General features: G+C 36.4%; 1 protein-coding gene across 1 annotated transcript in view; it reads left to right on the forward strand.

The window, feature by feature from the left end:
- SLC16A10 (solute carrier family 16 member 10) overlaps positions 1-27,534 on the forward strand; it is a 64,475-nt gene that overhangs the window by 26,203 nt on the left and 10,738 nt on the right. The window contains exons 3-4 of the mRNA XM_031066719.1: positions 13,952-14,096; positions 17,180-17,618. Of these exons, the coding sequence (XP_030922579.1) occupies positions 13,952-14,096; positions 17,180-17,618 (584 nt within the window). The remainder of the gene's footprint in view (positions 1-13,951; positions 14,097-17,179; positions 17,619-27,534) is intronic.

A 27,534-nucleotide genomic window follows, 5' to 3' on the forward strand; every position in this document is an offset into this window, starting at 1 on the left:
TAATACACTTAGCACTCTTTTTCTTGTTCTGTTGCTTTTTCTGCCCTTTTATTCTCTCAGAAGCTTTAATTTAGTGTTTGGTGAAAGTAGCCCTATGTCTTGAGCTTTTTAGATCATTATAAGAGTGAGACTTTTTCTTTTGTATGAAATGTGACTGTATGTATTGTATACATGTTATTAATGTTGATCTAACTGTTCACACATTATCTAGTGACAGTTACTGTTGTAATAGCACTTTTGTTGGGCTTAATGTTATTTTTATTGCTTCTCTTTCTCTAAAATCAGAAGTAGGGAATAATAGTTCGCTTATTCATATGGAGTTAAACTGCATAAGTGGAAAATTGTTGGTGTAATTCCTTAATTGATAGAGTTCTGGAAATAGCACTGAGGTAAATGTGGTTGTAGAAATGGTAGTAGTAGCTGAGCTACTTAGTGCTTAGGTAGGAAACTGATAAAATAGAGCATGTGTAAAATGCTGAGATTCTAAGAAATCAGAGTCAAGTGTTATTGCATGGAGATTGAGCCTTCAGCAGAAATAATTGAGTGCTTGTCTTTTGTGATAGCTGTTATACTATTTAGTAATGTACTAGTATGCATAATAACTGGAAAAAAATCTGTACTGTATATGTACCAGTTCTTGCTTTTGACAGAAGAAAAATGGATGTGTCATTGCAAGAAAGTATTTCATGTTTGCCCACTTTAAGCAAGACTACTAGTTTTTAGGAATAGTGGTGTTTTTAGGCTTCTTTTCAAGTAAAAAGTTTTTCAAGTGAACAGTAAAGGAGTAGGGCATTGAAACTTCCTAAGATCTTCCAACTTCCATCAGATATTTGAAGGAGACAATTGATTTCTTGACTAAATTTTATAGTTTCTCTTAAAAAAAAACCAAAACCCCAAACCAGCTTACATTAAGGAAGTCATAAACAAAGTTTTAATCCAGGACGAAAAAAAAGATTCTACTGGACACTGTGTGATCATTAGTTTGCTCATGGCGGGTACAAAGAGTCTTTTTAAAACAGGCATCCAGAAGCTTGAAGAGCTAAAGGTATTGGTGAAAAAAGGGGAGGAAAGGAACCAGCAGTATGATTGGCTCAGTTCTGTGTTGTTTTACCTACTTATTTTATAAATAAGAGCTTTGGACTTCTGATTCTTTTCCAGAATACAGCAAAATAGTCAGTAAAAACATTGGTTATATTACTAAGATAGTGTGATCTTTATCAAACAAAACTATTTTTTTCTTTAAAAGAATCTTCAGAAGGTTGTAACCCTAACCAAAATTTGATGGACTGGTGTTGTGGTGGTTTTGGGTTTTTTTTAACCGCAGTTTTGGTAAAGAATTGCTAGTAGGTGGATGCACAGTCAAAGAATAAGCAATGTAGTGCTAGCATTATTGTACTAGAAAGATGTGGTTCTTGACTAAAACAACAAATTTATTTCAGTTATGATTGTTTATGCACACTTTTTTATATGGGATATATAGGCTTTATTACTCCCTTATATTTGATGGGATTTTATCTACATAAAAACTTGACAAAGTATTTAATTTGTAAGAATACTCAGTATTTTGAGAGCTGATTTGCTGTCTTAAGCATAACCATATAATTTTTGGAAAGTAATACTGTACAGTAAAGGAGAGAACCTGTAATGCTAAAGAGGACTCACCTATGTGAAAAATGTTGTAGGGGTCTGTACAGCAGTTCAGGAAAAACTGCTGGGCATGGGAAGAATTTGTACTGGAGGAGTTGGTGGAGGACAGTCCCCTGTGGAAGGGATCCCATGCTGGAGCAGGGGAAGAGTGTGAGGAGGAAGGAGCAGCAGAGACAACATGTGATGAACTCTCTGCAGCCCGCATTCTCAGTACCTCTGTGCCACTGAAGGGAGGAGGTAGAGAATTTGGGAATGAAATTGAGCCCAGGAGGAAGGGGAATGTATATTTTAGGATTAGGTTTTATTTTTCATTAATCTGATTTGATTGGTAACAAATTAAACTCATTTTTTTAAGTTGAGCCTGTTTTGCCCATGACAGTAATTGGTGACTGATCTCCCTGTCCTTGATCTCAACCCATGAGCCTTTGGTTATTTTCTCTCCTCTGTCCTGAGGAGGGGGGTTATAGAATGGCTTGGTAGGTGCCTGGTGCCTAACCAAGATTAATCCACCACAAATTGAAATTCTCAGCTCTAGATTATTAACTTGAAATAAGTATGGTGCTTCTTTAAAATAGATTTTAGGGAGTGTTTGCTTTCATGTTTCTCAGTTGTGTTTCTTAAAAAAAAAACAAACCCCAAAATATTTTTGTCAGAGAACCATAGCATAGTTGGGGTTGGAAGGAAGCTTAAACACCATGTAGTTCCAATTCCCCTAATGCCATGCCTGGATGCCCAGGGAACCCATGGCATTTTAGGGAGTCAGTTCTTTAATCCAGAAATAATGATTTCGGATACCAGGAAGGCATTGCCAGCTCTGGGAGCACGGGGTGAATCTACAGCAGCAGCTCCTCTTGCTACCTCCTGGGAAGCAAGTTTGGGAACCACTGTTCTGAGAAACCAGTTCTGGTTTGTGGCTTGTTTTTAACTAGGGGAAAGTGGCATGTTTAGAAATACAAATAACTTACAGCCCCAGGGCATGCTGGCATTATAAGAGCAAGTCCCTCTGTGGTAGGTGCTCAATCCATGCTGTCTTTCTCAGCAGTAGGTGTACAAAATCTCCTTTCCTTTCTCTTCCACCTTCCTTGGAAAGAAAAACAAACATTAAAGATTGATAAAAAGTGACTCTCCCAAGTTCCTGCCCATTGGTTTGACTTAAGGATCTTCCAGAAAATAGGGTTTGGACAGTATGTTCTGTCTCGGGGGAGGATGTCTTGATTCAACAGCTTATTGGGAAGCATTTTGTTTAAAAATTTTTTGTGCTTTACTAACTGTAAATATCATCCAGATGATAACTGCAACCTGTGATCTTTGCAATGTTGAGACTCCACTCAAAATCCTTTATTGTTCATAATAACTAAAAATATGTGGGTGTGAGCTCTAAATCTGCTGAGTACCTCAACAAGCTGTATTGCACGTGTCCTGTATCTGTCAGGCTGACCTATGCAGCAAGTCACATCCAGCTGCTTAGCTAAGATAAAAATACTCACTGTGTGTGCAGTGTAGCAAGTTATTCAAGTTTTCTAGATGGATGGCAACCTGGCCTTTTGGATTGCTGGAAGTCAGACAGATAACTGCCTGGGTAGCTGAGTATTAAGTTAATGAGAAATAGTTTATTGTCCCAGTGAGTCATATTGGCAGACTTGAAAATTTTGCATGGGAGTGAGGGAGAGGAACAAGGTCAAGAGTTAACAGTGGCTGGTTCACTTGGTTGCAAGGGTTAGAGTGCACGTGAGTGTAACTGATATAAAGGGCACGCACTGACATAAAGATTTATTCCTTCACACATGCTGTCTGCTCTTATCAAGCTTTCCATGCAAATGATTTCCTCTCACTATTAATCCTCTGAAAGGGAGGTTACTTTAATTCATTTGTTTGCTGTCCAGAAACTTAAGATGCCCCTCTTGTTTGACTTAAGTTTTCTGTACTTGAAGGAAAGAGAGTAGGAGATGGTGGATAAAAGAATACTAAATGCATGGAAGTCCCCTTTTTTACTTCAGCTTGTGAAAATGGTATCCAACTCTTAGTGTTGCTTAAAAATAATCCAGTTTTGGACTTCTGTATTGACTTGGCATTGTATTTGTGGTAGGATTGATAAAATTATCTGGAAAAACAAGAAAGCATTCTTTATGAAGAACACATACTGAACTTTTTAATTGTCACCTCACTTCACCTGAAGGTTCCTTGCTTTAAAGTCAAATGTACTTTCCACGTAACAACAGTACAAAATAGTGTTATTGTACCAAAAATGGGAATTTGCTGTGTAGTTCAGTGTTTGTACTTGTATTATTAAATGCAGGCATGTGGAACATTTGTCGGGTTTTTGGTTTGTAAAGTCGTGTTGCAAGATAGGCACTGTTGTTTCTGTGCAAATACAGATTCCCCTCTGAAGCAGGTGCAAGTTAAACAATCAGATCTTACCTTGAAAAATACTTACTTTTTGCAGCATCTAAATGATTTGCCCTAAAGTCACTTGTTTTTCTGTTTTATTTGGCCTGCATAATAGAGTTTTGTTAGTCTACCTTTTCCTCTATGGTAACTAATCTGTCCCTTGCTTCAAATGCCTATTGACTGATGGCTGCTTTGGGGTGGAGATTGGGAAAGGCTAGTTTGTAACATGGGAATATCTTTTAGATAACAGTTTGAGCCTTGAGAGTAGGGGTTGAAAACCGAAAGTTTGATTATTTTGTAAGGATGTACAGAACATAAGGGGAATTTGTTGATGTAATCAGGGAAGCAAAGCTGTTCGAATCTGTCCAACTGAAGGTACTGACATATGATGGAAGTCTTTTAGCCAATCCTGAGAGGTTCAGAAGGATCTTTTTAATGTGAAAAGTCAAGGTTAGTTTGTGAGTTGCTTGGTGGCAGTCTGTCCTCCTGAGCTTCCAATAGTGTACCAAACGTACTTTTGAAGTAAGATTTCTTTATCATGCTGCTTTTATCTTCATGGTCTCACAAGGACTTCTGTAGAAGTGAAATGAATGCCTGTGTCAATTAAAGGGCAACCTTGATTTGCAGGTCTTGCCCCAGTGCAAGTGAGGTGAGGAAAGAGGTGAGGGAAAGAAAGAAGACTGATAGCTCCATTAAGAATTTAGGAATTTGAATCTTGAGGTCTAATCTATGCTATAGCTCTAAAACACAAGACCATTGTATAATGTTTGGTTGCAGCTAAGTTTGGAATGTGTGCAACTGTTGGTTGGGAGAGCAGTTGGGAATCTTTCAGTTGGAAAAAATCAGAGTATCATCTTTGAAGTTAATAGTTACTACTTCCTTATGCAGAAAATTACTGATCCTAAATCAAAACAGAACATGATTCTTGGCCTTCAACTGTTTGGAATTAAAAAAAAACCAAACAAACAAACCAGTGCTAATTTGAGGGGAGGAAAAGAAAGATAAAAATGTGCCTGGAAATCAATTCTGGAGCTCAATTTTTTAGGCTGTTAGTTAAAAATGTGATTACATTGTACTTTGAAAAGAGTGTCAGCAGAAAACATTCTAGTATGACTCCTAAATGGAAAAACAAGTGGTTACAGCCATTTCTTATCGATTCGTTCCTTGTTTATTCTTCCTACCACAGCATTTTCAGACTTTATTAAGTGTCAAAGGTCAAGCTCAGTTTGCTATGAAACCCAAATGCACGTGTTTTTCTGTTAATGATTTACTTCAGCCTTCCTTTAAAGGTTCCTGAAGGCTTAACACTTAAAATATCTAGCAGCAATATTTTGTCTAACACTACACTTTTGAGCTTTTGTTTTAGCTTCTACTAACTTAAGCATTTGTTTATTTTCCTCTAGCTTTTTAAAATATGTAGAAGAATTGCAGTCTCTCTAGTAGTAAGAATTGTTGGCCTTTAAGTACATTTTTAACTGTTTCAGGTTTATATTTTCTCCCCTGTTGTTTGAAGAACATTTTGTGATAGCCTCCCATGTTAGCTGGGATTTTGTGATAGGTTCCCATGGAACTTGGTTTATGTTAACCATTAGTATCCCTTTTGTTAAAGGGGAAGCAAACAAGAGAAAAATAAAGCTACAAGACTCTGCCTAAACTTGTGTTAATACAGCAAATGTAAATCAGAAGATACTTAAATAATTGGCTAGTTGCAGTAGTGTGGGATGTTTTGTCAGTATATGAATACTCTTTTTTTTCCCTCACTGTTCTGTTTTTCTGCTGCTTATGCACACAAGGAGTTATCTCAGTAGAAATTCTGATTTTGTCTTGTCATTACTTATGGACACATAGGGTGAAATTAGTCTAGCCCAATTCTGATAAAGCTTGGGGAAGCTCACTGTATTAGGGATATATGTGACTCTTTGGCACTTGCTGATGTATCTGTCACACATCATATGAAAGAATATAGTGTAAAAAGCCTTGAAAGAAATAAGCCTATGTTTTGACTTGACAGAATGTTTGGTTTTAGTTTTTACACCTACAAGCTTGCTTTGCTTGCACAGCAGTGTTACAACACGTTGGCAAGTTTATGCTTCCTTCCACCTTCTTACATTAAGTTCAACATGGCATACATGAACCTGAAGTAGCATTTTGGATGGTCAAGAGGCAATACACTGAAGAGATGCTATACATAAGCACAGAAGAGCTTACAGCTAATGGCAAAATCTGGGAGTTCAGTCTTTCATTCAGAATAAACTAATTCAAACTGCCTGATAATGACCTCATGTTTGCTGGAAGCAGAGGTTGTGCTTTCATGCTTTGTGATATGGAAACAAGGTGTCTGTTGAAAGGTCTCTTTATAGGGATTCAGTGACTAATATTTAGTTATTCAATTCAGGTGCATGGTAACAACCAGTATTTTTCAGTAATAAGGTTATTCAATGAAAGGTTTTTTCCTCAGGGACAAGAAAAAAAGAGTGTTGGGGTGAAACACCCCAATGCCTTGTATTCCTGTTGGATACTTCCATTAGTTAGTTCCTGGTTCATAAATCTTCATGTGTTGACCTTGATCTCTGAGTGTGTTATGGAAATCTGACTAGATCCTTTACAGATAATTCTGATTTCCAAAGCATGTGCAAGATAGCATTGGTGTCCAAAAGAGTTGTTACTTCCTTGCACTAAATTATCTTTGCCCAAAGTATTTCAGAACTTCAATTTAATTTAGAATTTTAAAAAATTTTTTTTGATAGTATTGCTTTAAGGGAGAGTCTAGCTCAGACATCTGCAAACTAAACATGGGAAAGTAAGCAAACTGAAAGCTGTAGTCATGTAACCTGAGTTCAGAGTATAGAATACTTCCTGTGGCAGCATTATGTCATAAATTTATTTTTAGTCCTTAAACACATACTTTCTCTAATGGGATCAGCAGTTCTCTTTTGGATAGAAGAAGCAGTGGACTTTTTTGACAGTAGGGATTCTAAGTGTGTCCGTAGATGCATTTTAACATCTGCTTTCCTTTTGCACTGACATACTGTTCTGGGATCTGTGGATTACTCAGTAATAGGAGCAGCAGTGTGGAAACCAGTTGCTCTCCCTTTTGCACCCACAACTAATGAAATTCCTCAGAATTCATGAGAATTTACTGAGCAGGTTCTGAACAATTTCCACAGGCAGGTGTAAGCAAAGCATGTAGCACAAGGTATTTGATGTTGGCTTTGGGTAGTGATAGGTTAGATAAAATTGGGGTGGCAGTTTCCAGGAGGCTGACCTACAGAGGCTCTCAGGGGACACAGGAGGATATTGGAATATTTGTTGGGTCCAATGGTTGTGTTGATCTGTTAGGTAATTAACATCTGCTGAGCAATTCTCTCTTTTGGAAATTGCTGTTTTTCCCCGGAGAAAAAAAAAGTGGATAAAAGAGAATGTATCTGGAGTGCCTTAGGCAAAGGATAACCCAGTGCTTCTGGGCAGAAGGCAACAAGAATAAAACAATACTGATGGAAAAATTGCATCATAGGAGGGAGATACAGTAGTTCTAAGCAATGAATTTTACATCTCTAATTTTAATAATAGGTCTCATATGATTTGCTTGTTAAGATCTATTTGGTTTAGAATTCAAGGATACCCTCAACTCCCTCCTAGTTTTAGGGGGAAAACAGTTTTAATCTTATGACTAGGTTTGTTGTTTTTTTTTTTTTTACCTGAAGGAATTCATATTTCCAACCATTTTTTTTTTTTTTTATTCTGAAGAACTGCTTATGTTTAACATCAGTTTTTCAAGAAGCAGGGGTTTAGAACAGTACTCTTCCATAAATTATATGGAATAACTTATATTGGAGGAGACTCTCTGGTTATCTGGTCTGACACCCTTCACTGAAAGCCAGCCAAGTTAAAATACTGTGAACCTCTGAGTTAGATCAGGTTGTTCAGTGTTGTCCAGTCAAGTTTTCAATAGACCCAAGGAAGGAATTTCCTCAACGTTTTTGGGTCACAGTTTCTAAAGTTTGACTACCTTTATGGTGAAAATTTTCGTGACATCTAATTGGAATATCCTTTGTTGCAGTTTCAGTTGAGTTTTTGTCCCATTGCTGTACACCACTGAAAAGAAGATAGCTTTATATCTGTAATAATCACCTGTTAGATACCTGGAGACACTGATTAGATTCATTTTGAGCTGTGTGTCTTCTGCATGCTGAACAAATTCAAACTCTAGTGTGTCTTCAAACTCTAGTGTATCCTCAGTGTATTGGTGGCTGACCACTAGACTTGCTGTGTTCTTCTGTTATTGCTGAGTGATTAATATGGCAGATTAAATTCAGTTTATGTATGTTTCTCATGAGTAGAAATGTAATCCAAAAAACTGTTAAAAAAAAGGTGTCTACACCTTCAGACATCATTAGCATTTGTAGGTAAATAAGGTCATAGATAGTTTTATAAACATATTTGCTCTGAAGCAGCTGCAATACATAAAGAACAAAAAGAGGGAGGCAAAAGGAAGTATGATTAGAACATAGAGACTGGGAAATAAAGAAACTTATTAAATAAGTTATTGCATAATAAGCATGCAATTCTGGCTACCTGGTCTCAGAAACAGTGGGATGTACTCAATATAAAGGGCCAAAGTACATGTTCTGTGCAAAGACAGACTGAATCAAAAAGTTGCTTCATTTTGGAGAAGAAATTAGTGTGAACAGATCTGATTAGGGCATATAAAATCATGGGTTTCAAGAGGAACCTCAGCAGGGTTGATTAATTCTTGTTTCTTATAGTGGAGGAATTAAATATGAGTAAGTTCAAAGCCAAGGGGAGTTATTTCTAATGTGGGGCTGGTGCCTGAGCATGTTCTGTAACTGATTACAACAAAAGCAGGGAAGCCAAAGTAATATTGATGGAACCGAATGTTCTTGTTGAATGGTTAGATGTAGCATTCTGCTTAGGCGGTTCCTAAGCTGCTTATTGCTGGATCTTGGGAGGATGTAGCCAGGGAAAAAGCATGCTAGCCCTTTATCCAGAGGTCTTTGTCTAAGTACTTTGTGGTGGTCAGAAACAGGATTCTGGGCTAAATCAATCTTTGATCTACATAGCATTGCAATTATCTTGTTGTTTTAAAAATTAAATGCCATGTAAATGTGATTTAACTGGCAAGAAATTATTAATATAGCTGGAGACACGCAAATTATTTCCATAAATAACTTTCAACAACCACTTTTGTTTCCTCCAGAACAGGATCTCTCAATTCCCAAACTATTTTCATAACAAATCTTTTTATGGCAGTCAATCTTATGCTTTGCTGTAGAGAATATCTGTGTAAATGCCCATAATAGAAGTATGGGTCTTTTACCCATTCCATATTTAAATTATGGAGTTTTTTGCTGCAAGAAGTTGTGGAAGCTGAAAATACACCAGTGTTCCAAGGAAGCTTGGCAGTTCATGGAGGAGAAATTGCCAGAATATTGAAAAATGCAGTGGAAAAAGAAGTAATTTCCAAATTTATGTATAAAGAAAAACAAATAATAATAGGCTTATGAAGTCTCACCTGTTAGTGGTTTGAGGCTGGGAGAGTACATACAGGCTTCCTTATGCTTGCATAAAATGTAGCTAATAACTTAGTGAAAGGTAAATATTATTCAAGCTTATTGAGCTTTTATAAATTACAAAGTGCCTTTATTTTTCTTGCCCCACATCGCTTGTCTTCTAGACAGCAGCATTTTGTTCCCTTTCTCAACCAGAACAATCTCAAGGGAAAATATTAAAAAAAACGCCATCTTGAAGCTTGTTAAAGAACGAGGGGTGTTACTACTGTGTTGAGCCAACCCCTTGTAAAGCACTTGAGGATAAAACTGCTAAGTTCCTTTTTGTAATTCTTAGAAAAATTTGGTTTTAAACAAGAAAGTTTTGGACAAGTAGCCTTTATTTAAATTTGTGCATGATAAAGCATTCCAATAGAACATGATAATAATGTTTTCTCTTTTGTTGTCATGTAAATCCTAGTGCTTGACTCTAAAAAATGAACTAAAATATTTAATAGCTTGGTTTATAATTTGGCAGATAAATATGCATTGTGTAATCTAACTGTGACACTGGGAATAATTGTGAGAGTGCTCAGATAGTAGATACTATATTTATAGTAAAGACACTATTTAAAATAATAGTTATTTAATTTTTAAAAGTTGTGGTAGAACAGCAGCATATTTTTGGAGTACATGGTATAGTTGCATTGCTGTAGACTTTTGAACAAAGGAAATGAATAAAGAAATATCAGTATATATGTTCAGATTTTCAGTGAACTGTTCAGGAAAGAACATGTAGCTGTGACTTTTATGTTTGAATAATTCTAGTTATAGTAAAGTTTTGAGGTTTTGTAATCCATTCTGTGATTCACTGGCACAGAACAAACAGACTTTTCAGTACAGGTGCTCTCTGGTCTGATACTTTTATCTTAAGGATGACTACTTTTCCATCTTCTAGGGAAGACTGGGAACTGTTAAATGTACAGAAAATTACATGTTTTGAGGAGCTAATTCTTAACTTTCAGTGCCTCAAGGAATATTTAAGTCCTTAAAGTAGAAATAGGTTTTCTTCTATAGCAATCAAAATGTTTTGTATATGAATATGAATGCAGTTATATGTAGCAATTAGGTGCTGTATTAGTATCTGAATTAGCAGCTCTGGAGTATGGCCAGTTTGTGCCAGGAAGGCAGCCAGTAGCCTGGAGGAGAAATACTTTAATTAATATGTAATAACTGCTCTAGAGAGCTCTCAGTATTCTGGCAAGCTGCACTTGTAATTTTTTGTATTACTTAGGACAGTTGTAATATCTGTTGAAAAAATGTGGAAGACAATTCAATGTACATTTTTCATACTGCATGAAAAAGTGTAAGGGTGCTTGAAAACTTACTTAAATGAAGTGAGATCAAAAATTACTTGGATCTATTGAATATATTTTAAAGCCAAAAATTTTTTTATAGAGTGAAGATATCACAGCAAGAATTATTTGCATTAGGGCATTTAAAGATTTACTCATGTACTGTTCTGTTTATTTTCGGTGCAAGGTTTCTTCACAAAGGAAGAAGGCAGTACATTTTCTTGATCTACGTATAGAGGTGAAGTTTAACTTCAAGAATATTCTTTTCAATAGATAATAAAGCTGTTCATACAAGACATGCCAACTACATCTCTAAACTACATTTCTGTAGATTAATGACAGCAACTTACTAACCTGAAGCAGTAATTTGAAGGGCTCCAGTTTTCATTAGGTAGATAAGTGGTACAGCGTGGTCTCCCCCTTCTGCAGTGGGACTTATCCTCACATGAACATTCCATTCTGAAATGCTTCAGATAAGGCATCATCATTTATCTTAACTGACTGTTGTGTTGAAAACCAGTGGAAACTTTCTCTTTTAGGCTCTGCCCTGTCATTATTGTAATAAGAAGAGAGAATCAAGTGATAAAAAAGGCATAGTTTTTTTATGAGTAAGTGGAAGCAAGAGACAAAATCAACGTGTTGTTAGTTTAATTTGAGCTGAATGTCTTCACTTCAGCCCTTTATATTCCAATTATTTCATTAACTGTATAGGCCATTAAAAAACACTGTAAACCTGGACTTCACTAAGGAGAATGGAAATAAAATCACAGCCTGCAGCTCTAAAGTAATTTAGTCTGTTACTTTATGGAAGCTACTTAAGCTCAGATTCAGGTGCCCACTTTCTTTGCCTGTTTTGTCTCCATGAATAGGGTCCATGTGAGATTGGATTCTCAAAACCAGTCATCTCTGGTGGGCTTGTCTTGTGTCTGTTGTGTTTTTATCTTTTTGTACCTGGACAGGAAGGGTGACAGGTGGTTCAGCCATTCCTTGGTACCTTCATACCCTGTGAAACTTGTGATGGATGTTTCTCAAGGCTTAGCTGCCTCTTGGCCTTGCAGGAGGGGGACTCTGATTCCTAGTGCTGCTCTGCAAATCATGCAGAGGTGCTGAGGACTGTTCATGGTGGTGTAACCACCGTTTATTTGGGAGGATGACAAGCTGAAATGGACATTCTGTCCGCTGGTGTTTGCAGTTTCCTTTGGACAGTGGAACTCCACGCTCGCTCTGGGAAAGATAAGTAGAAGGATGAGGAGTCTTGTAGAAGTTGGACTTCTTAGAAGCTTTGTAATTGGCTGGTCTCCAGGCTGTGTGAGAGCATCTCCTCCCTTAGACTCCTGCCTACAAGCTGTGGTTTGTATAATGTCATGTCCCATCAGTAGCCAAGGGGGCTGTAACAGGGACCTGATCCCAGAGGAGTTGTGTCCTGCCACACCGAAGGTGCTCTTGAGCATTCTCAACTGCAGGGAAGGATTAGACCTTTCATAAACTTGTTCTTTGCTGTTCAGGCAATGTCATGGGGTCTTTGTTCTTCCTAGTCTCTTGTGCTGTCCCTTCATACAGCCTGAGTTTTTGCTGCAGACGTGCAAGGCTGGCAGGGCTATTGTGTAAGGGGTGGTCTTACACAGGAAATGGTCATAAAAATACCTCAACCTTAGATTGTGCCTTGAAACTATTTTATCACATGATCAAAAAATCCCAGTAACACACATCTCTCCCTCCCTTCCCCAGACAGTTAGACCATAGTTTGTTGAAAACATTGTTAGCCCTAAAATAAAGGTTTTGTTTCTCGTGCTCATTTCTGGTTATCTCTAGCTGTCTGTTCTCTTGTCTTTCATTTACATTGTAAACTCCTGGAAGAAACAAGTTTTTGCTTCTTGATTTCTTTTTCTGTCTTTAGTGCCTTGCACAATGAGGTCTTAGTCAATGTGTAGGGCTCATTGGCACTTCAACAACTCATCTCCTAGGCCTTGGTAGTGGTAGATCTATTTGCAAATATACTTCATTTAGTCCTGTGGTTATGTGCTTTTCCAGATAATTTTATTTGCTTTCATCACTGAATCACAATTGTTTTTCTAACTATATCTTTAGGAAAGATATTCTAAACAAAATTCCTCTTACACGAATTTAAAACTCTTTCAGGTTGAAAGAGTTGTCCTGTCTTCTGTACAATTTGAAATTAAGCTAAAATATTTTTTCCAATTCATTTTGAATTAGCAGCTTTTTCCACTTCCTGTTTAGACAATTTTTTCCCCCATACTGGCGCCAACATTTCCAATATATACATTACTATATATATCAAACATACTAGTTGTATCTACTAGCTGTGCTAAAACCCCACTTCTGGCTGAAACAGTAGTGGACTCACCTGAATTGAATCTGAATTATCTAATAAACCAAGTACAGTTTTCACAATGTCTGTGAAGCTCAAACAGTATCAAAAGTAGTGAATTTTTCCCATTATATATGAAAGAGGTTTTACTAACCCAAGTTTGTTTAGTCTAAAGTAAAATCACATTCCTAATGTTTATATTGCAGTCTAAAAGCCTACTGATTACTTATTATTGATGTTCAGTATGATCTACATGTAGTAATGAAGTTAAAAAATTATTTTTTTTTCAGCAAATGTACCTGTTTAAAGTTATTAAGGTCTAGCATTAAGTGAAATGAACTAATTGATGTGAGAATGGGTATGGATCCTCAAAGGTATCTTTAATGACCTAGGCATCAGTTTAAATATTAGGTTAGTTACTAGAGAAATGTTTTTGTCCTCAGAAGAAAAAAAAAGTAGGAGTAATAGCTACAAAAAAGTTAATTGCATTCTTTGAGCTGATAAAATCTAAATTAGTTGATTATGTAAATTGTTAGGGTTTTTTACCATGTTAGGTAAATACATTTTAAGATGTAATTAAATGTTTTTAAAATAGTTACCAAATTACCCAGTTGCTACCCAACTTTAGTTCAGCGACATAAAATCCTAGGTGAAAACAAGTATTAACTGAAAGCTGAAATCACTTGGTCTTCTAAAATGTTGTCTTTTCTTTTTGTATTTTGCAGCATGGGTGAGCTCTCTTTCCATGGGAATGGTCTTCTTCTGCTCCCCAATAGTCAGCATATTCACAGACCTGTTTGGCTGTCGAAAAGTAGCTGTTATTGGAGCTGCAGTAGGGCTTGTTGGACTCCTTTCAAGTTCTTTTGTAAGGTAAAAAACTTAAATTCGTAACTTTCAAAATATTTTATAAATTTTTAGTGTTCTAATGTTGATCTAATCAACAGAAGGGTTAAACAGTGCTACTTTAGGAAACTTGGTTTTTTTTGGGTTTGGCTTTGTCTTTCAAACTATGACTTGTGAACTTTCAACTTTAAAAGTATTTTTAAAAACATATTGTTTCTAAATAAAATCAAGAGTCCCTGTTTAACAGGAACTACTATGTATAAATATATCAACAGCAAGACGAGTGCTATAAGATCGACAGCATTGTCCAGGATAAACTTATATATTTGCCTGATGTAACAAGCAAATATAACTGATATATAACATTGTGTTATAACAGATATATATCTGTGTTATAACAGATATATAAACATTGTTGTTGTCTTCCCTTCCTGGCCTGTCCCCTTAATTTTTTTTGAAACAGTTTTAATGGTGATAAAAACACAGTAGAGCCTCCAAGAAGCTGTTAAAATTCTAGTGAAATTTGATGTTTTCTTCTGTTCTTACTGATCGAATTGCCAAACATGGAGGTAGAGAAAACTTTGGTATATTGACTATATTTAAAGCTTATTTGTTTTGGGTTTTTTTTCTTCTAGTTTACAATTAATTTGTATGTTTCTTTTCATTTTTTCATTTGCATGTAACTTTTGCAGAGTAAATCTTAAGAAATTCAAGAGTGACTGGTTTGTTGCATGTACCCTGTAGAAGATGAGGAAACAGGAAATTTACTCAGTTTAGTCACTGTCAGAAATTGGTTAGTGAAAGTAGGGTGTGAAAAGTAGCAGGAAAATAGCCCAGTTACCTCTAGTTCTCAGACTATTATTTTCCCCACCCTTAGCAGAATAAGTATAGGAACAATCAAGCTACATTCAGAAAAGCTTTCCGTTTAGGTGCAAATGTATTGATACAGGCAAAAAGCTTGTGAAAATGTCTTTTCTGTGCTTGTACTCTGAATCAGATGGATGTGAGCTGCTGTGATCTGAATGGTTAATCCTGGTGCAAATATTTGGCTTAATTTATTTTATTAAACAAACAAACAAACAAATTAAAAGATGTGTCTTGGAAAAGTCTTTCTTCCTCCTTTCTACTTAGTAGTATGTTGAGTGATGAATACCAAACCACCCTTGTCATTAGATAAAGATCATTCTTGTGTTTGTCTGGTACCCAGTGGAACAAGGGCACAGAAGAGTCATGCAAGAGCAAGTTGTTTTGTAAAGGCTTTAAAAATATTTCAGCTTAACTAAACTTTAAAGAACACTTTGAGACGTGAATTCTTGTAAGAGTACATGCCAGGTTGATGTGCATACTTGGTGTTTCATTATGTTACTGACACTAAAATGATTTATGCCTGTGATGTTATCAGTTCATTAAAGGAGCATAGTTCAGATACAGAAGCCAGTGTTCTGGAAGTAGAATACTGTAAAGCAGACAAATGTCATATGATCTACTGCTTTTACATTGCACCAATTTCTTAATATAAATTTTATGTCTTAGGAAATTAGGATGTGTTTATAATGTAGGACAATATTTTAATATGCATGTTGTGCTGCAGACTCTGAGTGAATTTACATATGGAAGCAAAAGTTTACTGTCTTCACTGCATGATGTTACTCCTCTCATTTTGTAACTTCTGGTTTTATTTTCCTGGTTATTTTCCATTAATAAAGGTAATAAGTCTTTCCCCTTTTGTTGTTTCTACTGCCTTATGTTGTGTATCATCAGTTTCAGAAATTGATAGTTTAATATAGAAAGTGACAATATTATGTTACATAAATAATTATTTCTCACTACAATACACAAACCCAGAGTTCCTGGAGTAGACCATGGTTAGTCAAATACTGTTTCCTAAGATGTTCTTGCGTAGGGAGTTTGCGGAATTGATTTTTTTTTACAGAAGGGTGCTGTCAGGTTGCATCCTGTGATGTAAAGCGCTACATAAAGCATTCATGTTCATTTAAAAAAGTTAGAGAGTTAAAAAGATTAACTGTTTTCCAGAAGTGCTTTAAATGAAGGTGTTAACTGATAAAACAAGAGGTGAGGGTTCATTGTAAACATAACATTTGAAAAATTATATAAACTCTTATGTGCCGCCTCAGAAAGCTCATAAAAATTTCTTGCACCCTGCCTCCATCTAAATGTTAAAAAATGTTTTCTTTCACTAACTAATACTACAGCACTAATTTAATTACTTATACTGTTGCTGTTACTTCATACTTTTAACATTTCTTGCACAAGTACTTTTTATTGATGTCACGTGTTTCTGATCAATTAAAATGGCTCTGCTTTATTTCAGTTGGAGAGTAAATGGTAATAATAATGAACTTGATGATGAAGATCCACCTTCCTATGCGATGAAATGTTTCATTTCTTATTAACAATTTTTTTTAGTTCTTTCTTAGCATATTCAATATATGTGCCAAACCACCGACTTTAAAGTATTTATTCAAAAGGAGACTATTTGTCTAAAAAATTAATACCTAAAGAGTCTATAATTTATTAATATATTACGTTACAAAATTTTTCCAGTATTTAAATATTTTATTTTTCAGTATTAATGATGTTTGCCACATTTGTTACTTTATTTTCATAACAAACTGTTTACTTGATTTTTATGGGTTCATGAGGAGAGTTCAGTATTATATTTGACCTGCTAGCATAGTGAAGAAATGTGTAAATCAAAACAGTACAATTTTCTTTGGGGAAAAAAAAAAATCCAAAAACCCAGCAATAGTTGAACTTACATTTGGCTAATTTGCCCTGACAGTGATTCTTAAAACTTTTTTTAGCCACGCTATTTGATGTAATTATAATTTAATTTAATTTTTCTTTTTTTTACCTGTTCAGTGAATTCTGTGAAATTTTTCAGTGGAAGGAGATAGATAGAATAGTTGGTGAATTAAGCTGATACAGTGCTATTCACCTAAAAGTATATACAAACTCTTATTTATACTAGTGAGTTATGTTGATTGATTGATTGATTGACTGAGAAGCTGTTTTGTTGTCACTTCCAGGTGAAATAGCATCCACTGCCTTTCCAAACACTGATGATTTGTTATTTTCTTTTGGTACAGCACCATTGAACCTCTGTATTTCACCTATGGGATCGTGTTTGCCTGTGGCTGCTCCTTTGCCTACCAGCCCTCCCTGGTCATCCTCGGGCATTACTTCAAGAAGCGCCTGGGACTCGTGAATGGCATTGTCACCGCAGGCAGCAGCCTTTTCACAGTGTCACTGCCCTTCCTCCTCAGGGTCCTCATCGATTCTGTCGACCTGTTCAACACCTTGAGGGTCCTCTGCATCCTTATGTTTGTTCTCTTCCTTGCTGGATTTACGTACAGACCTCTTGTTCCCAACACCAAAGACAAGGAGGGAGGAAAGAAGGGAAAATTCAAATTACCTCCTGCAAAAAAGATTTGCAATTTCTCAGTTTTCAAAGTTCTCAGTTACCGAATCTGGGCTTTAGGGATTCCAGCTGCACTTTTTGGATACTTTGTGCCTTATGTTCACTTGGTAAGTGCACATTTCTTCCTGGGTGTGATGTGTTTGAAACTATACATACTTACCTTTGTGTTATTGCTAAAGAAAGCAATTGGTGATAGGAAGCCAGATTTAAACTGCAGGTTGTGCTGGGGAGAAAGACAAAATTAATTTGGATGTTGTCTTATTAAAAGAGTGCTTTAATCAGAAGTATTAGTTAAGCCGGATAAAATCTTTGTTCTTTGGTCTCAATACAAGGTTTAAAATACTTTAACCATGAAAAGAGAGATTTGAAAAATATTCTATACTATTCCAAAGAGAATTCTTTATTTTGGTACTCAGCTGCAAACATGGCCAATGACACTTGTGTGTTTTAGATGCTGTGTGAAAGGAGTAAAACATGCTAGAGGTGTAATTTTTGGTCCTTTGTATTGAGGCTTGTTGAAGTGTCAATTTTTAGGCTCTATTGTATTCACCAATTTTCAAGTTTATTAAAAGCAAAATACGTGGATTTTTCTGTCTCTCAAACTTCAGCCTTTTAGTTTACTACATTTTATAGCATTCATGTAACTGTTCCTCTTACCCTGTCCCTCCCAGCTGCCAGATGAGCTGTGTTTTATTGCTGTCTACAGCAGCTGAAGGAGCTTTGGCTTCTGGTGATGGGGAAGATGTCAATTAGCCAACTCCTGTACATGTACTAGAGTTGTTTTTCTAGCAGCTTGTTTGGTTTTTTGTTTTTGTTTTTTGTTTTTTTTTTCTCCTGTAGTACACTCCTAAACTAAGAAATTCAGGTGCAAGTGGGAGATGCATGCATTTGCATCAGGCTGGCTGACACACATTGCACTGCTTAAATGGTGAATTATTCTTGGACAGCTTGCTGGTGATGCTCTCTTAACTGAAGTGGTGTAAACCAAAAGGCTTCAAAGGGAAAGGTGGGGAAGACCCCACAGTCTCCAATGAGATGCTGCTTTGAGACCATTACACATCCTCATATTAAGAGTATTTGATAGAGAATGGGCTAGTAGAACTCAGTATGAAAACAGAAGGGTCATTTTAATACTCATTATTCACCCATGATAGAACAGTGAGATTAATGATAATAAATATCTTCACTTCTGTTGAAAAATCTTCAATGCCTTAAAAGCTATTTTTTATTCAATATAACAAGTGGTTGTCACTGCTTTCTGGTAATGGATTTGATTACTGACTCTGCATCAGATATTTATTTTTAAAAGTGTCTTATGGTGGGGGCCAGTGTGTTTTTGAGCAGTTATAAACTGACTTTTATTAATGGTTACTTCTTGTAACTTAGTTTTTAATCATGTAGATCTTATTGTATAACACTTTGAATTAGCCTTTTTCAAAGGACTGTACAATCCAGATGGCATTTTATGCTATTTCCCCATAAGCTTTGTAGAGATGCTTTAAAATAATAACAACTTCAGAAGAGTAGGAGTCAGGTGTGCTAGAGGAAACTATTGGATAGGTCATAAATTATTGTTAACCCTTGTAGAGAATGAAGAATAAGGCTATGCAAGCAAGAAAAAAGAACTTCTAAAATATATTTATTGAATAAAAAGCTTGTAACTTTTTTGAAGATGCTTGTATTACTGCTTCCTGTTTATAATTCAGACTAAAGCAGCTAGTTGGCTTGTAGAGAACAAAGCCCCTTATACCGTACTATATAATATTATAATAATATAATTTTCTTTTTTATAGTGTGCTTTCCCCCCATCAGATTGGCACATGCAATAAATCAGATTGGCTTCTGAAATAAATCTCTAGTATAGGAAAACAATTTGATTGAGGCTGTTTCTAATATAGCAATTGATGACAGAATAAAACTTATTCCAGTGTACTGTTAGAATCTAATATTTTAAAGATTGCCTCAAAATTTTATGAAGATACTCTTTTTGCTTGGAGTTTCAGAGAAACCATGATGCTTAAGTGTTTATAACATAAAATCTTCAATGGTAGGCAAAGGGGGCATACATGCTTGCTTTGCCCCCTTTGAGAGGGGAAGCTTCAGCTCTCAGTAAAACTTAGAACTGAATAATTCTTGTCAAAACCCATCCCTGAAACCTATACGTTTTCATTTTAATTTACTTGTATCTAAATACTTGATTTTACTTAAAGTCCCGGTGAATCTGAAAAAAATCAGTGTTTATGAAGGCACAGCATGGATTTCAATACTTCAGCTCAAGTAGATAGCTCTGGATGTTTTTTATCCTAGTTTTGTCTGCTTTTGATAAAAAAGCCACACTTTGTGTACTTCCAGAAGTACATAGAAATATGTACTTACAAGTAAGTCAAAGGCTATAAGAAAAAATAAGGTTTTTCACTGGTACATCTACCAAACCAGAGACTACTTTCCTCAGCTTTTGAAAATGAAAGTTACAATTGTCTTATTGTTTATTGTATTTTTAAAAGTGTAGTAACTGGAAAAGGGATATGATCTTTAGACAAGTGACAGCTTTTGTTATGTTAAAATTCTTGAATTTTTCCCAGTGTTAGGGGTGGCTGACAGCAGCCAGACTGCTAGATAGGGATGCCGGTTACAAGTGCCCTAAGAAAAAAATACTTATACAGTGAATGTCATGACTTCTGACCTGGTACCTGTACTCACCAAGTCCCATTTGTCCCACCTGGAAAGACAGCTTCTGCCAGAATGGCTGTGTTTGACCATGTGATGAAGCCCACGTGGCACAGACCCTGCAGGTTGGGGTCCTTGTGTGTCACTGCTTGGCCCCTGGTGGCTGGGGGCTGCTGGAGTCACTGTCTGCCAGCCTGGCACTGCTCAGGAGCTCCTGAGGTCCCAGCCAGGGTCTCTGTGTGCTTCTGTGCCATCCCCAGTCTCTGTTCATCCCTCTTGCATTTCCTGAAGCCTGTTGGAAAGGAGAATACATGCTGTGAGCTCTGTAGTAGAAAAGAAGTAAAAACTTTTGGGCCTTGAAGTAACAGAATTAGCCAAGTCTTTGCAATTTAGCTCTCTGCACCGTGTTTGCTGTGTGGAATAAAAGCTGTTAAAACTGAAGAAACAACCTGCTCATTAAGTAGGCTCTAATTTAAAATTAAATGCACTAACAAATTGATTATATGGCATGCTAGATAGGAGCTGGTAACTCTTGCCAGTTCCTTGACATGAATCCTGACTGGTAGGTATTAGGCATCAGATTCCTTTTGGCTCTTGCAGGGGAGAACCAAAAGGGAGAGCTTTTCTTATCCCTGTTTAATTGGTGTCAAATTCCATTAATAGGTGTTCCATTACATGTAACTTGGGAATTGGGTTGAGATGAAGACTATAAATAAGTTTCGACTTAAGTTTATTATATACTTTCAGCATTAATTGAGATTGTTGAAGAACAAATTGATAAGTCATAAGATTACTAAATCAAATGGTTGTTATTCCATTCAATTTTAAAATCAGTCTAAACTAGTGACTGAGATTTTCTTGTTTTGGTGCCTCTCTAAAAGAGGCAGACAGACAAGTAAAATCCTTGCTTAGTCTATTTTGGTTTAAATTGTGAATTCATAACAGCAATCTGTAGAATCAGTGGAAAATGCTCTTTCCAAGTGTTTTTACTAAGGACTGTCTCCCAAGGACATGAAGTATATTTGAAAGAAAATGTACCTAGTCTCGGTGCCACTTGTCCTGTACTTGTTTTGATAATAAATAGAGAACTTCTGGTTTTCAGCAGTCTGATGTTAAGGCCTTGATGTTGTTCTCTTACCCTTAAAAAATATTTACTCAGTCAGGATCATGCATCCTTAATTCTTAGGAGCTTGTTAGGTCATTTCTGTTAAAATTTGATGCAAGGTCACATGGTCAGTAGCTTACAAGATGTGGTTGCCTTTTGTGCTTTATTTAGCAGAGTGAAAAGAAATACTGCTTAAATTGGATGTTGTCACTGCCTCATCTTCTCTAAGCAGTGACTGAGGTCATTGCCAGGTTTCAGTATGAATTTAGGAAAATATTAATTATGACACACTTACAAAAAGGGGCCCAGTACTGTGTAATTGATGTAGCAATATTCAGCCACTATGAGGAATACTGCTAGGACTGATAATACCATCTTAATATTTTCAGTGCAGTGTTTCAGTCCTGTAGTAATTTGCATTGGGGTGTTTACAAGTATGGTTTGATTTAGCAGTTACTTTTATTAAATGCCTCTTGCTAATGATAGGTCCTGCCTTATTTATAGTATTTGACACCTTGCAGGATGAAAAACTGAATTTAACAACCAGGTAGTCGAAAAAAAAATGTGCACATATTTATAATGCGTTCTACTTTTAAAAAAAGCAACTGGATAGTAGATAATGCAATAAAAATGTGTCTTGATAAAGTTTACCTTTATAAGTTTAAATATTTGTTATGAAGAAAATACTCCTAAAGAATTACTAGATATGTTTGAAAATTAGGCTTGTGGTTTAAATGTGGCTGCAGGCTTGTACACAAAGCTACTCATTAATTGATATGCAATGTGAAAGTTCCCATGACAGTGACTGTCCTTTTAAAACTTCAGAGTAGCTCAGGAAAAAGATTTCAGTATTTCTCACCTTGCTTTGCTGCCTGTTTCTTAATTTACTGTGTAGATCTGGCATTTCCTTTTGATGCTTATCCATGCTCATATTCCACAATGGGTATGTACTTGCATATGTAGAGATTTTTGGGTAGCAGTAGCTATGTGGAGTGTATGTGTTCTCTGTCTGTTTGCTTCATGTTTAAGGGATGAAAAAATGGTTTGTGTCTGTCCAACCATTTTTTCTAACAACTTTCTTAGGAGACTCTGTCTTGGTAGGCAAATAAGTACTGGGTTTAATGTCCTCCACAGATAGATGCTGAGGATTCATTGCCTTATTGCTTCTCTGAAATCTGCATGTGCCAGGAATAGGCTCATCTAGACCTCCCGAGAACAGGGAAGTGAGATTGCAGACCTAATGCTTAGGGGAAGAAAAGGTAGATACTTCTGCTGAGAAACAAAACATCACCTTGGACTCTGCTCTGAGATTCTTGGAAAAGAAAATGCATCTCAGAAATGAAAAGTAAAGATGCTTCCAAGAAATTTTATTCACAGGAGAGTCATGAAGCTGGTTAGAGTACGTTAGTCAAAAGGACCTTTTCATGCATATAAACAAACTCATTTTCTTGGCTGCATCACAAAATCAGGCAACTTGGATAAATACTAGTCTGTCTTCTGGGTGGCTGTGTCTGTCTCCAGATCTTGTGTTTGTCACTTTGAAGTTGCTGAGTCTAGTGCTATGCCCACAGTATCTGTCCTTGGACAAAAAGACAGTGCTCTCTGCTGGTCTATGTTTCCTATCTTTTGCTGGCGCATTCATTTTGTTCCTGCTCTTTAGATGAGAAAAGTAGTCTTTTTCACTTTAGAAACATAATTAACAGGAGGACTTGCTGATATGGATTAGAGCTGATACAGACTTTCTTTTGCCAGATTTTATTCCTTCCCCCCACCTTCTGATCTGTAGTGTAAATTCTGTGTCTTTTGTGTGATTTAGCTGTTCTACTTTATCACCTTGGAGTACCTTTTTAAATTGAGCCTTGAGGATGACTTGGCCTTCAGCTCTGTTCTTTATGAGCCAACTATTTTGGCTAAATGGCTGCCCATGTCTCATTCTCTATCAGTGATGTGCCTTGTTTTTGTTAATAAGAGATCAGATTCTGCTGTGCAAATTCAGTGTGTTTGAACCTTTGCTCCCTAAAATATGTGCCAATAAAAACTGTTGTCTTGTGCAATCAGCTTGGAGAAATGAAGAGCCAAGTTCTTGTGAGATCCTCTGTAGTTACAACTTTCATAGGAACTTGTCTGGAAATCTTGCTCTGTAATTTGCAAGCTGTATTTACTTCCATATACTCTGGAAGTTTCTAAAACTTCCGGACAACACATTCTATCTATTTTGCCTGTTAAGAAAAATGGACATTTTCCACTTGTAAACTGCTCCCTCCCCAGGCAAAAGCTTTGGGTTGTTAGGAAGAATTATACTGGAAAAATATAAAGGGGGTATAAAAACTACCTAAAACACTTCAGGCAGACCTGAGCTGCTGTATTGGGATAAGGTGTGATGGTCAGGATGAATCTCACTGCAGTGTTTGATGTCCTGCCCAGCAAGACCCTAATCATCATCCATAACATTTCTTACAAATGTTTCTGTAACTCTTCACCCTCCCTTGAGGGAAGAACACATTGATGTTGTGTTCTCTAAGTGTTGTTAGATATGACATCTCTAAATTACATCTCCTCATTTGAGAAATGAGTGTTTTAGCTTCTGCTCTTGTCCACAGAGAGTGGCAGTGGCTCCGTGTTCTCTGCAGTGGGAGACTTGCCCAAGGAGCCACAGTAGAAGGGATTTACCTTGCAGTATGTGAAGTTGTTCAAGTTTTGCATAGTGTGTAAACTCCTAATCCTACACCTCTCTCCTCCCTTTAATTCTTACACCCCTGGATTCCACAATGGAGACAAATGGAAGCACAGAGATAAATGTTTTCCTCTATGTCTGAGGGCAGAGCATGGTGAAGAGTCTGCTGTATACTCTAAGGACTCTAGTAACCCAAAATCTCTAAACTTCCATGTACAAAGTCTGCATATCCACAGTAAAGTGCATACACATAACATATCTTGTAAGGCAATAACACATCAGTTCTTGTGAGGTAAGTACTGTCTGTTTTGTGAACCACCTGTATTATGTTATATATTTGCTACTTTTAGAATGTTGTGTAAAATAATGCTGAATATCCAATGGGTGTGTCTGGATTTTTTTTTAAATTCAAACTGGAAAAAACCAGCCTCCATCACTCCATTCACTTGCTTTTATGGGCTGCTGTTCAAGAAACCTCTTCATTTCTTCAGATCTCCTACATCAGTCATTTTTCTGAAGTCTACCACGTCTTTTCTTTCCCAGAATCTGCTGTTAGTCTTGTAATGGTAGGAAAGTCTCTTTTAAATTATGTCCAGTACTAACCATAACTGTGTCAAACAGATTTCTCTATACTGTAGGTATTCTAAAAAAGCTAAAACTAGGTATAGCTGCCAGTTTTAGCACTATACCTTTCTCATCCGCTTAATCTATCATTTTTCTTTCTCCAATGGAAGACTAACAAGACACTGTTTTTGTAAAGGTCTGATGTAATTATTAAGCAGATATCTCTGAGACCCAAAATCTTCAGTGGCTCCCTGTGCTTTACTTGCTTTTCTAATCTTTGCATTTATCTCCCTTCAGATCTCAACATCTGCTGCAGTTTGACTGCCCAGGTTAGTGAAGTTTTTCCCCTTTATCCCACTTCTATTTTCCTATTTCTGTCATTATCCTGTGCACCCATTTCTTTTCCAATATTTCTTAATGTTGACCTGGAAGCATTTATTCTTGGTTAGATCGTCCACTTTGGACATTGGGGGCGGTGGTGGGAAAAGAAAGAAATTATTGCCTACTTTTATATTTGTAATTGCTATTGAAAGCATATTTTAGATATGTTTGTCAAATAAGTACTGAAGACAAATAATATAGGTACAGAAAGAACAGAAACAAACAATAATACGCCAAAGCTTTTCTGTGTTTTTTTAAAGAAGTAAAAGTAAATGAAATTAAAAAAAAAAAAGGCAGCAGGTATGCTCAGGTTCGAACTATGTGGTGACCCTGAAGGATAAGAGCAAAGGAGTCTTCCTCAGGTCTGTGCAATACTGGCAGGCTGAAAGGTCTGAGTTTCATTGTGGCTTCCTTTGTATCTGTCTCTAACAGTACACTGCTTCATGTACTCTGGCGTAGTACAAACTATTCTAATAGCAGATGGAGTGTATAATTCAAATTCAGAATAAATTGCAGAGTGTGTTATCCTTTTTTTTTTTAGTTTAAATGCTGTTTCAATGGTAAACTCAAAATCCTGTCTTTGGACTCTTGAAACATCTTGACTTGAACTGAACTCTTGAAACTCTTCATGTGCCCAGAAGCCTGAGATCACAGCTTGTTTTGCCCTGCTGTTCTCATACAAAGTAACAAACACTCATTGCCAAATTGCTTCTCTCATATACAGACCACCTTTTGTGTCCAGTTCCTGCTCCAGGAAGAGCTGTATGGAAAACATCTTCACTTTTTAAGTCCTATTCAGAACATAGCTCTTTCTATTTGATTGTCGTAATTGTCAAGCTCTGAGCTATTTAGCGATTTTCCAGGTTCTTCTCTGATGATTGGGTTAATTTTTTCATTACTACTGAGCGGAATATTTTCTAGAAAAGGGAAAAGTGGTTTTGGATTGCTCTAGGAAGGGAAAAAAAAAGGAACATAAATATGTGTATCCCGAGTAAGGACTGTATCTCTGTATAAGGAGGAGAGAGTATCATCATCTTTTCCTTAGGACTTAAATGAAAATTGGACTACTTGATTCAATTTCGATTCAAGGCCCTGATCCAGTAGATACTTGGCAGTGTATTTAGGACTGTCTTGAAGAATTGAGACAATTAAAAGCTTTCTTCTGTTCCCCAGTAGAATGAGTCAGGTGCTTCCCTAGGTTTGTGAAAGCTGAGGGGATTGTGACCATGTCCACAAGTAGATCTCTCATCCTGAAGTGCTATGGATGCCCTGGGAACTGTGTGGTGCTTGAACAGAGGTTTGAGGATCTGTTTAGGGTTTACTTGCCTAGGTTTTATGGTTTAAGGAGTCTAGTTTTGAGAGATGTGATATGAGTAGCACAGATGCTGTTGCTGAGCAGTGATGTCAACCTCTCTTAGGACATGACAGTAGCATTGTACAGGATTTGTACAGGATATCTTCATCCATTGCTTTGATATTCCATAATTTCTTAATGGTAGCATATCATATAATGTGTTCTGTTTTAATTGCATAAATTGTAAACTGATAACATTTTATGACACTAGTAAATGCCACAAGGATTTGTGTGTTGGGGAGGTTTCTCACCAATAGGACTCCTGGGGTATGGTCCTTGAGCTTTTATTTGCAGCATCAGCCTCATTACATGGTTGAAACAATAGGAAGATAAGAGAAATTAGAGAAATTAGGGTGGGTTGTTTGTTTTCCTTTTTTCCCCCACAAATCTGTGCTGGTCCTTAGTTAGTGATGTTACCTGTTAGATGTTTTAAAATAGATCTGCTGTTATTCTGGAAATTCAAATTAATGTGATTGACCTGTAACTCTCTAGGATGTTCTGATAGTAGCTGGTTTTGGACATAGTTGATTTTTGAGAGTAAAGTAGGCCCTGGAAACACTACTTTGGGCCACAAGAAATGCCACAAGAAATGGCTGGAACTGGTACTGAAAAATATGGATTGTAGTCACAAATAGGAGTAATTTAAAATAATGTTTTTAAAGGGTTTAAAATAATGTTTTTAAAGGGTTCTATCCAATAATTTAACTCTCATCCCTTGTATACATAACACTTCATTTTTTGTGGATCCCTGACTTTATTCTGCATCCTTGTGCTCAGTCACTGTGAGCTTCCAAAGATGTGTGTGTGCCTTATCTGTCTTGCTGGTGCTGCCCAAGCCACACCAAGCCACTGGTTTCCTTCACATGCTCTTTAGGATAATAGTAACAGCTCTGAGATTAAAAAAAAATATTATTACTGTTTAGGGCATATGGCTTCAGCACTAGCTGTTTTTTAAAAAAAAACCCTCAAAATTATTTTAACTGTGTAGTTGTCAGCCTTGAGTATTTTTGAATTTTTAATGCTTAGGGTTTTTATGTTAAATAGGCTTAACAGTTAACCTGTTAACTGTTGTGTTCAGTTTTACTTCAGAAATTCAGATGATGCTTGTTCTGAATCTTCATGATGTATGAATTATTGTGTTTAATCTGCTTTACTCAGTGGAATAAGAGGAAAGTTCACTGTTGGCATGTAATGAATCACCTTGTTTATTTATTATTTTCCTTGTTCTTTACATAATTTAAATTGACAAGAGATAAAAAAGGTATTACCACTGTTGGG

This window comes from Geospiza fortis, unplaced genomic scaffold (assembly GCF_000277835.1).
Source record: "Geospiza fortis unplaced genomic scaffold, GeoFor_1.0 scaffold98, whole genome shotgun sequence".
Lineage (NCBI taxonomy): Eukaryota > Metazoa > Chordata > Aves > Passeriformes > Thraupidae > Geospiza > Geospiza fortis.